The 12199-nt window shown below is 40.8% G+C and overlaps 1 protein-coding gene across 4 annotated transcripts in view; it reads right to left on the bottom strand.

Annotated features, from left to right (window-relative positions):
• Positions 1-12199, bottom strand: part of ITPR2 (inositol 1,4,5-trisphosphate receptor type 2) — a gene marked incomplete at both ends in the record, with an annotated part of 551977 nt that overhangs the window by 63531 nt on the left and 476247 nt on the right. For all 4 annotated transcript variants that reach the window (XM_080705463.1, XM_080705466.1, XM_080705464.1 and 1 more), the window contains 2 exons: positions 6628-6793; positions 7897-8027. In XM_080705463.1, the coding sequence (XP_080561589.1) occupies positions 6628-6793; positions 7897-8027 (297 nt within the window). The remainder of the gene's footprint in view (positions 1-6627; positions 6794-7896; positions 8028-12199) is intronic.

Below are 12199 nucleotides of genomic sequence, written 5' to 3'. Positions count from 1 at the left end.
GAAAATGGTGATTATAGTTAGAATGGACAAGAGAACATTTAGTAGCAATCAACAGGGTGCAGCTTGTTTTGTCATAAAGATAGGATGTCTATTTATCTCCTGAGTGTGTGGCATGTTCTGTCCCAACCTACTGAATGATTTTAGGACATCTTCCTTAGCTATATCTCTACCTTGCTTTCCCACATCTAATCTAGATACCAAACCCAACAATGCTTCTTTCTGTCTTAATTTCCTTCTAGCAAATCCTTACTTGATTACACAATCTGCTCTAAGTTACCAAAGACTCCTTAATGAAAAGCCCAAAAGCTCTTTGGATTCCTTTTCTTGACCTTCTCTGTTTTGGCAGAGTTGATCATTTATTTCTGTCCCCCGAGGCTTCCCCACTCCTGCTGAGGTACCAACTCTTTCCTGGTTCCCTTCACAACATTTGGAGTCTTCATCTTTGGTGTGTGATCCTGTTTCTCTCCTGACTCTCCACAGCTGGTGCTTTCCACTTATACTCTGCCGGCTTCTCTTCTCACTCAGTGGCCCTCCTCCACACTCCAGAGTTGACTACGACATGTAGTCGGTGTTTCCAGTGAAGACCCGCTCTCGGAGGCTCACGCTCATGCACTGATCAGGGCTGGCTGCATACCACTGCGGTTTTCAATATACATCTCAGTTTCAGTATTCCCAAAGTTAAACTCAGCCTATTATTACCTAAACTGAGTTTATTCATCTCTTCTCAAACTTTGTCACCTGTTGGCATGACCATCCACCCAGACAGCTGAGTTATCTGTCATTTCCAAAGATCCTATCATCTAAATATTTCTCAAATTTACCTTCCATCATTAATACCGCCACTGCTAACTCTCCTGAGTAAATTAACCTGGACTTTTTGCTACCTGGATCGTGGTACTAGCCTCCTACTTAGTATTCTACCTCTTATACTGTCTCCTGATAAAGGACCTCTCTTAGCTGCCATAGTGCTCTAAAACAAATATTAGACCCTACACTCTTTTAATTATTTCTTTAATGATTCGCCATCTTCTATAAGTCTATAGGATGAAGCCTAAGCTGACTAACCTAAAGGGCGATGTGTAGATTTTACCAACTTGTCCTCTTGGCATCCTTTGCTCTGAACTTTGCCCTCAGCCACACTTAGCTGCTTAGAGTAAATGAAGATAGGCAGTGTGCTGTTCTTCCTCCAAACCTTTGTGGTCCTGGATAATCTGCTTCTGTCCACTTCTATCTGGCTAACTCCCTTTCATTTTTGGCCATCGGCTCCATCATCATCTCTTCTAAGAAGCCTTCCTGACTCCTTTTCACTGCCTCTTACTCAAATCTGAAGAGGTGACCCTCCTCTTGGTTCCTGTATCTCTCTGGAAATTTCCTTATCATTTCCCTCAACATGCAAGATAGCAATTCTATCCAGTATGCTTGTATCCCACAACAAATGGTGAACACCCTGAAACAGGCTATGTCTAATTGACATTTGTTTCCCTGGAATGTAGTGTATCATTGCACGTGATTCTGTGGTATACCTTTGCTAGCTGAAGGAATGTCGGGAAGTTTGGAAAAGCCATTAAGGGGGAAAAGTCAGCTGACAACAGATGAACAAGGGAGGACATGGGATTTGAGGGCTCAATGTAAACTGTCCATAGTAGTGAAGTTATTATGCTCTTTTGTGACTTTGACAAAAAGAGTCTTTAGCCCAACTTGGAAAACTGTTGGGGATCACCCAAAGAGGGTAAAAGATTCAAGGATGCCAAATACAGAGACAATGGAAGCCAGAAATGACTGGTGAGCAGAGACCAGAGAGAAGAGTCAAAGAGAATGACAACAGCTAAGAGAACACTGGTGGCCCCAGAGATGACATGGGGAGGAAAGAGAGTGTGGCATGTGTGGGTTTTTTTGGACAGTATTTTGACTGCTGTGACCAAAATACTTGACAAAAATACCTGAAGAGAGATTTGTCTGGTGCTTACTACTCAGAGGTCTCAGAGGTCATTCCTTGGTCTGCAGCTTTGCAGTGGCAGGTTCTCAGGACTTACTGGTGGGAGAAGAGAGAACAGAGAGGTGGGGGCCCAGGACACTGGAGTTCTGCCTCAGTAATCAACCACCTCCAGCCATGTCTCACCTCCAAATCTGGCCAAAGCTTGACATACAAGCTTTGGAAGGCGTATGTGAATATAAACCTAAACTGTAACAGTATGTGTATGTGTGTATGTGGGGGAAGAAGAGTTGTTTTTTTTTTTAATTGGGAGAAAGCACAGTTCAGTGAAATTAGTGAGTAGAAGTTTAATCTGCTGACAAAAGCATCTCTGGATTTATAACCTAACAATATGAAGTAGAAATAATTGTGTTGTGTAACTAGTATGTTCTTATAATTAAAAACCTGTTTGGCCAGGCAGTAGTAGTGGTGCATGTCTGCAATGACAGTACTTGGGAGGCTGAAACAGGAAGATTTCAGGTTTGAAGCCAGCCTTAGAAACATATTGAAACCCTGTTTCAAAATAATAAACAAAAATAGGGCTGGTGGTTTGTTTACAGGTAGAATATCCTGGGTTTTATTCCCAGCAGTACCAAACAAACAAGCAAGCAAACACCTCCAAAAGCAATGAAAGCAAGCCATCTTGCCGAGCCTATTCTGGAACTTATGGCCTCTGGGAACTATGAAGATCTCAGAGAAGAATGCCAATAAAGACGCAGCTAAGCTGGGCATGGTGGCATGTGTCTATAATCACAGTACTTGTGAGGCTGAGATAGGAGGTCACAGGTGAGAATCCAGTGTCAGCAGAATAGCTAGGCCCTCTGAGACTTAGTGAGATTCTGTTTCCAAATTTAAAAAAAAATAGGGCTGTGGGTGTAACAGGGATGTAGAATACCCCTGGGTTCAATTCAGAGAAACACACACACGCACGCGCGCGCACACACACACACACACACACACACACACACACACACAAATAGCAGCAGCAGCAGCAGCAGCAGCAGCTAAATTCTGTCGAGCCAGTGAGTGTAGAGTATCAACAAGACAGAAATCACATTCTTCTCTCATTGCTCAAAAACTTCAAGATTGAGAACCTCCTGACCACCATGCCAAATCACCCAGTGAACTTCTGGGGCTGCAGCTAAACTTATCAGGACTAAGAAACAACAGATCCTTCCTGCAAAGACCCAAGTAGCTACAACTGACCTCATCAATACCACTGTAAATCTCCAGACTACCCAGCCAAAGCACCCAGAAAATGCCAATGGCTGCAACTGAGAAACTACAGATACTTTCTACAGGGATCCAAATGGCTAGAACTGGCCATGTCAAGACCATGAATTTACAAACAATCCTATAGGGGACCTGGGTGGCTGCAGGGACTCGTATGGCAATGACCAAATTTATGGGGTCCATGAGTCTGCAAACCATCCCTGTTGAGGTGGTGGGAGCTATATTTGGACACAAGAGAAACAGGAATTATCAAAAAGTATCTAGGAACACCCAGGTGGGACCTAGAGTCAGCAGCCATTGCAGTCTTCAGCAATCATTGCAGGATTGTCAGCTGTGGTGTCTTTGGGGTGAAATAACTCAGCCAACTATGCTTCAGGCTCCCAAGGCTATAAACTTTCACCTGGCAGAGTTTGGGCACCAATAGTACTGAGGCTAGTGGTTAACAAAGTCTCACGTGATCATAGTTGCCAGAGCAGCAGTAGCATCCCTGGGGCTAAATAACTCAACCACCCACATCCCAGGCTTGGAACAGTACACTCTCTCCCCAGCAGAGTTTGGGTCTATCAAGCAGAGAGGCCAGGGGACAGTAGGGTTTCATGTGAGCACAGTTAGAAGAGCAATAGAAAATGTCATTGTGGTAATTTAACTCAGGCAGCTATGCCACAGGCTGGGAACAATGCAATCTCTCAGCCAACAAAATTTGGGCCTGGCGATAAGAGAAGCCAGGGGCCGACAGCATCTCACATGATCACAACCAGCCGAGCAGTGGTGGCGTCCCTGGGGCATTAATGCTCAGCCAGCTGGGCTGTAAGCTTAGAAGGTTATAGTCTCTGGTCTTTCTGAATTTGGGCTTGAAGAGTATGGAGGCCTACAGTCAATCAGAGACTGCTACTTGCCTGAGCTAGCTAAGTACTATATCCTGTTAAAGAGGTTCTGGGTAACTAACTCAAAATTCTAATTATATGAGACAGATTCATTGAGCAAATATATACTTCTAGCACATAATTTATTATAAAATAACAATGAATAAACATAAGATACCCACACAGAAAGGAAGAGATACAAACAGAAAGGAAGAGATACCACAACAGAGATACAAACCTAAGAATCCTGAAAACATGAATACAAAGACCAATGAATAAATAATAACCTCCCATAACTTAACAATAATAGAGATCACCACTTCAGAGCTGCAGAAAATGGTAGAAGAATAATTTGGAAGTTTGATTATAAACATGATCAAAGACATTGAAAGTAAAATCAGAGAAAGTGCATAGGAAATGAAAGAACATACCTTATTATGGGTAATAGGCATTAAAAAAAGGTTTAGAAGCATACACCAAGGGCATTAGAGACCTCTTCAGATATATAGCAGAGAATTATCCATGTATGAAAAATAAGATGGACAGCCACATACAGGAGACATTTAAAACCCCAATAAGACAAGATTAAAGATCTTCTCCATGCCACACAATAATAAAAATGATTAACATAGAAGTCAAGGAAAGAATCTTACTTGCATATAGAGCAAAAGGATGGTGATCATCAGGTACAAAACTGACTGTTCAAAAATCATTCTGGACTTTTCAGTTCAAATCATGAAAGCCTGGAGAATCTGGTATGATGTATTCCAAACCCTGAAACAAAACAACTTCCAACCAAGAAAGCTTTATCCAGCAAAAATGTCTTTCAAAATTGATGAAGAAATAAAAGCTTTCCAAGACCAGTAAAAACTAAATAATATAATGACTGCCAAGCTGGCAATAGTGAAAATACTTAAAGAAATAAAACATGAAGTACAAACAAGAATTAAACACCAGAACCAGGAAAGGGATGCTCATCCACCAGATAAGCAATGAAGTGAAGGAGAAATAACACTATATAAAACAGTAAATAGAACTCAAAATAACAGAAAATAAGTCATTGAATATCAGTGATCCCAACTCCCTAATTAAAAGGCATAGCCTGGCAATGTGGATTAAAGATTATAATCCAACTATATGCTGCTGGCAAGAAACTCTCCTTATAGGCAAAGATATTCATAGATTAATGTTGAAAGGACAAAATAAGATATTGCATGCAAATCAGGACCAAAACCAAGCAGAGGTAGTAACTCTCAACTGTGACAAATCACACTTTAAGCCAAAATTGATCAGAAGAGATAAAGCAGGTAATTTTTTTTTACTGATTAAAGAAACAATCCAAGAAGATATAATGATAGTAAACATATATCCCCTAAATGTGAGCACATCCACTTTTATAAAACAAACACTTCTGGATATTAAAACTTAGATAAACTCTAACAAAATAATACTAGGAGACTTTAACACACCTCTCACACCACGGGATTTGTCTAGACAAAAGATCAGTAAAGAGTCTTCATACTTAAAAATACTATAAACCAAATGGACCTAATAGACGTTTACAAAATAGTCTATCCAACAAAAGCTGAATATACATTCTTAGCAGCTGCTTCTGGAATATTCTCCAAAATATACCATAGTCTTGGCTGCAAAAACAAGGATCAGCATATTAAAAAATCTGTAATAAAACTCCTTACATGTTTTCAGATCATAATTGAATGAAAATAGAAAACAACAACAGGAGAACCCAAAGGAATTACATAAATATATGGAGATTGGATAATATACTTTTGAATGAGGACTGGATCATAGAAGAAATAAGGGCAGAAATAAAAATTCCAACAATTGAATGAAAATATAGATATAACATACCAAGAATATAGGATATTTTGAAGGTAGTTTTACAAGGAAAAAAATTAGAGCATTGAGTTCTCACATAAGTAAAACAGAAAGTCACCAAATAAGCAACCTAATGATATACCTCAAAGCCCTCAAAAACCAAGAAGAGATGAATTCCAAACCCAGTATAAGGCAGTAAATAATTAAAATCAGAACATAAATCAATGAAATAGATAAAAACAGCAATAAAAATACAAAAGATCAACAGAACAAAAGCTGTATTTTGAAAAGATAAACAAAATTAATAAACTCTTAGCCAACCTAACCAAAAGAAAGAGAGAATCACCTCGTTACTAAAACAAGATATGAAAAAGGAGACATCACCACAGATAGTGGGTACATCCAGAAGAACATCAGAAACTATTTGAAAATCTATACTCCAATAAATTGGAAACCATAGAGGAAACTGAAAATTTTCTAGACACAAAGGATCTATCTAAATTGAATCAAGAGTATATACAAAATGTAAACTGTCTAATGGAAAGCAAAGAGATAGAAACAGCAATATGAAGCCTTCCATCAAGGAAGAGTCCAGGTCCAGATGGATTCCCAGCTGAATTCTTCAAAACCTTTATAGAAGGACTAAATCCAATTCTCAAATTATTCTTTCATGCTAAACAGTTTATTCATCTATTATTTTAGCATCTGAAGAACACTTACCACAGATGAAACAGGTTGTTTTTAGGATTTCTTCTTTTTTCTGTTTTTCACTTCTGAGATCAGCGAAGGTATCAATGATAACACCAAAAATCAAGTTAAGAACAATAATGATAACAATGAAAAAGAAAAGGAGGTCATACACCACTCGGGCAGCAAACAACGGCTCCTGAAAGAGAAATAGAAATTTGAAAAATTTATATATAATTCATACATACTCTCATAGCATGTTGATTTAGCACCTTGTCTAGCATAAAGAATATGTTTAATAAATGTTTGCTAAATAAGTAATACCCCTAGTTGGAAAAATTATACCCACTTTCTATCTTAAAGTATTGAAAGAAAAACTTCCTAGCCAGTTCCCAGAACTCTTTCCATTTCTCTAGGGCTGACACTTTTTCCCCAATCGAGGAACTTACCTTTCTTTAGAAACTACTTTATTAAGTCATACAGCTAAATGCACTTTGGCACAGTGGGCTCATATCCCAGATACTACACCGCGGGTAGTTAAATACCAGTTTCAAAGGTCAGCAATTAGGGAGCTGAGGAGGACCTAATGATTTGCCGGGTTCTGGAGTAGGTTTTGTCCTTGGCATTAAAAGGTCAAGGATATCTCAAGGTCATGCTTATTTCTGATACTGATGAGCAGTATTCAAATATCCATCAGAGATCATGTAATTCCGTTGTTTAACAGATGAGAAACCTGAGTTTATGAGGTTAAATGATTTGATTAGGCAACTGGCAGGGTGCAGGGAGACTTTACAAGCTTCTAGCCTGGCACTTGAGATTTTTATAATGACTGAGAAAATTTTCTGCCTTGCAATGTTAAAATATGAAATTCTGTTAGAATTTGTTCATAGTTCATATTCATCGTGGATAAATAATGCTATTCCTGTGCAGAAGAAAAGAATAAATCTTCATGCTTCAGAAACGGACAGACAAGAGGCAGCCTAGTTGCAGTTATTTATGTAACAATCAACTCCTATCGGGAGTTAGCAACTATGATTTTGTTGCTGTAACACAATGCACAGTTCAGACTTGGAAACCCTTCATAACCTTACACCCATACATAGATTTTTAGAGCCTTGGCTGTTTATACGTAATCCTATCACACAATGAATTGGTTTTAATGGCCACCATCATACTTTCAAAGCAAATGATACAGTACAATGCCCTGAAAACCAACACCATGTTAGAAGTGCTAAGAAAGATTACAAAAAAAAAAAAATTATATGCTTCTTAACAAAAGTCTTTTTTCTCCCTCTGGCTTACATCTTTCGATGGCCTTCTCAGCACATCCCCGACACCGCCGCCGTTCCTCAGGCCCTGGTTGAGCACAGTGACGATACACATGAGGAGAGTGTCACACGTCCTTTCGATCCCGTCTTCATACTCTTCCTCGGCTAAAGAAACACAGAAACAGAATAGCAAACCTAAGTCCTAAGAATATACTGTTATCTGCCTTCAAAGGCCTCACTGTGCCATGCCAATGTTTAAGTCAGAGCACATCTATTTCACATGTAGCACACAGTACTGACACATGCTGATGAGGCCACACCTTTAAGGGGTTTTTTTTCTTTCACAGGTGAAAAACGACAGGATCAAAAGGACAAAATATAAGAAGTTCGTTGTGGATTGTTAACACTGGGAGGAGATTGTGGGAAAAACACAGCCATGTCACCCAGGAGATAAAAGTTTGGCAGAGGAAAGAGTGTACACGAGGAAGCCAGGTGGATCTGACCAGATTCTGCTCTGATTCAGAGTTGGGATTGGGGCAAGTAACTGAACCTCGACACACTCACCTGTCTACGAAATGAGGAGGGCTGCTTAGGGCTTAACCCTCCAGAGGGTCATTACAGGATTACACTTGCAGTGTATAGGGACTGGAGAGACTGGTATGCACCCAGTAGGTGCTTAACGTTGGAGTGGGCGTTATTGTTTCATTATTTTGGTTATATTTCTAAGCTTTCTTAAGGAACAACTTGAAGTTACTGACAAAAAGTACAATGTATTTAAGTGAAAAGTTCTACATAGGGAAAAATGGGGAAAGAGAAAAATATATAATGTTACAGAAAAAATCCCTAGGCTTGACTCCTGATGATTTTGATCTGGAATCTCCCCCAAGGTCTCATGTGTACAGAGGCAGGGCTTGCAGGTAATGATGGGGGTCAATGGGCTCTGGCCACATGGTTAATCCATCGATGGCTGAATGTATTACTAGGAGGTGAGTGTCCTGGATGGGTTTATATTCTTCCTGGCCTTTTCTTCCTTCTGCTTCCTGGCCGCCATGAGCTCTGCGGCTCCCCTCCACTGTCCTTCCATCATGATGTTCTGACTTGCCTCAGACCCAGAACGGTGGAGCCAAGGACCTGGACTGAAACCTGTGCCAAAGCAAACTTTCCACTTCTGAGTTCTTTGCATAAGTTATCTTGTCACAGTGATGTCAAGTTGACTAATACAATTATCAAACTTGAAACATAACAATTTGAGAGAGTGAAAATTTTATACTAAATTGGATATTAAAATCAGGATTTTCAAATACTAGTATATGAGCAGAAAGGCTTTTTTATATAAAATTAAAGAACCACAGGACCATTGTATTTTGGGACTGTGTAGCCAATCAGTATTTGAGGCATGAATGTAACAACAACAACCAGAATCAAAAGAAGAATCTGTCTAACTTTGTCTATATACTCCATGATAAATGGCCTGTTTAGTGCATTGTTATGAAAAGGCTGATTTTCCCCTTCTGAACAGGCTACATTTAACACCGTGTGGACAAGGGATCCTGATTTTTGCTTTACTTAAGCTGTCCCTTCTAGATGGCTAGATACAGCTGGCCAGGAGGGCTGCAGCCAGGGATTTGCATGCATAAAATGCAGTAACAGAGAGGGTGGCAGAATCTGCATATGACCACTTACCTTAGAGCGCAGCCCACGGCACGCTGTGATTTAAAAACCAGGAGAACTAAAACTCCTTTTGGAGGAATTAACAGTGGGGAAGAGGAGAGGCTGGTAGCAGTCAGAGCAGCAGAGCAGACAAGGTAGGTAAACAGACAAGCAGTGGCCAGAGCTGTTTGTAACGTGCTAGTTAGGTTCCGACACACAGGGGCAGATTCTAACGAGACAGCTAAGGAAAGAGAGGAAAAAGAGTAAGAAATGTATAAGAGAATGAAAGGGATCTGCACAGAGAAAAAATGGTTTTCCAACAAGAAGGTCATATGGAATATATCTTTATGCTACTTTGCCATAGTTAGACTTTCAATCAAGGCTGTCTCATATCTAGTGGCATGATCTTGATTCATTTATTCATTCAGTAACCACCTGGTTATGTCACAATAAATATTTGCTAAAGACTTATCAAGTGTCAGTTTAATCTGTACATAGAAGGGACAGGAAAGTGCACTTATCTCTTCCCAAGAATCTGGAAATGAGGTTCTTTATTCCCTAAGAAGTGAGAAGATAAAAATCCAGACACAAGTCATAGCCATAGACAAATGAAATTGATTGTCTATAAATATATAATGAGCAAACTGGTTGTCTGTGTGACATGTGGACAGGGGAGGATGCCCAGGCCAGGTGAGTGCCACTGGCCTGCTCTTCGGCTCAGGGATAGTCAGTGCTGTACAGGTAAACTGGTTTTATAAGGAGCCTCCAGGAGCTTCTGTAATAAGTCTCGGCCTTACTCAGGTGGATCACACTCTCGATGTGGTGAGCCACCTTCCCAGGCTTTCAGGCTGGAAGTCAGGTGCTGAGTCATGGCAAATCCAAACAGGTAAATGCCACCTTGTGGCTTGCTTTGTAACCAGTTGTTCTCCTCCATACCACACCTCCCTTAGTCATTTCACCACCCCAACAGCCATTGGGCTAGGTGCTAGGAATACAGCTGAAGGACATGGAAGTGTCCCAGGCAATAGGAAACGTATGGCCTCGGAAAGGTGGGTCAGCAGATGAACAAAGGGATGCTGAGAGCAGCATCTCATGCACAGGGGCAAGGTGTCCTGAGGGCTGGGGGCACCTGAGATGAGCCTTATCATAGGGGCATTCTCGGCCAATAAACCCAGTGAAATGAAATGTTCTAGGCAGATGCAATGGGATGAGCAAGGGCAGACAGGTGTAGAAGCTCATGGGGTGTTTGGGGAACCTCAGTAGATAGGCAGAACTGGGCCTCTGGTGTATGCAGAGGAGCTGGGGAGGCAGGAAAAGAGAAAAGCCCGTGGCCCTGGATCATGCAGAGGCTCCTCAATCAAGCTGAGGAGTTTAAATGTCATCTTGATAGTTATGGGACTTACTCTGAACTTTCAACAGGGGCAAAGTGGTTTACCATCTAGTTAAAGATAAAACACATATAACACAAAGTAGCATGCAATAAAAGACACAGAAGTGGCGCAAAGAGATCAAAATGGTGAGAGAAACTTCCATGGCATGGACAATTAGAGAGGGGTCCCAATAATTAACATTACCTTAAGTTTGCCTTGAATTGTCAGTGGACTAAGACTTGGGTAGAGAGGTATTTCACGTGGGATCGGTAGAAATCCCCAGAAGTAGTTATCTGCTTGTATGGTGAATAGCAAATGAACCAGTAAGTACGTGCCAGGAGTGGAAGATGAAGCAGGAGTGATAAACCACGAGTTGGGTGAGAAGCTGTGGGGAGCTGGGGTTTTATTGGGCAGGTAATGGGGCATCGTGCAAAGCCAGCCAGACTGGAGGCAGGGGAGGAAATATTCAGAGCAGTAATTTCTGACAAGTAGTCAAGTGGTGATAAACTGGATGGATTGAGGAGAGAGAATGACAAGAGGTAGAAAGACCACTTAGGAGGCAGTTTCAATAACTCAGGCATGATGTGCTGAGGCTTTACTGAGGTAATGGCAGAGACTCGGGAAAGAATGAACGAAAGGGAACAGATGGGACCTGAGGCACAAGAGAGAAGGCAGCGTTAAATACCACACGGGGGCTGCCCAGCCAGGGGTGACATGGGAAAAGAATGGTCCCATTAGTCTATAAAAATAGGCAATTTAGAAGGAGGAAGTGGAAATGGACTGTTCTGATCAAAGAATCTCAGCCGATTTTTGTTTATAGGGTGAGAGGAAGATAAAACATTCTTAAAAAGTCAGAGGGAACAAGCCTACTAGGCACACACTCTGATCCAAACCAAGGAAGAAAATAATTTAAAGATGGAAGGGATGGCAAAAAAAAAAGTCAAAATTACAGAAGAGTCAAAGGCAATGAGAGGTGAGAAAAGGCGAGGGGATGTCACAAGAAGGCCACCATGGAAGAAGAAGAAGAGGACAAACAGCAGCAGGGAAGGCAGCTGCTGCAGAAACTGGGGACTGCGTCGCTTAATTGATTTATAGAAAAAGTTGGCACTGGAAAAAAAAGGAGATTGATAGGCTATTAGCTCAGGGAATAATGAAATCTGGAGGGAGGTTAGATTAGAATCTAGGCGTATTTGTAAAAAGACAGAAAACAAGTAAAAAATTTTAAATGCAAGAACAATGGTCCAGGTGATGGTTGCCAGGAGTAATTCCAAACACAGAGGTAGTTATAAAAGAAATGGAAGAGCATGCTTTTTTTTT

This window comes from Muscardinus avellanarius, assembly GCF_963383645.1.
Source record: "Muscardinus avellanarius genome assembly, chromosome: 11".
Classification (NCBI taxonomy): domain Eukaryota; kingdom Metazoa; phylum Chordata; class Mammalia; order Rodentia; family Gliridae; genus Muscardinus; species Muscardinus avellanarius.
The sequence above is the reverse complement of the archived record's forward strand: the minus strand, read 5'-3'. Positions and strand labels throughout refer to the sequence as shown.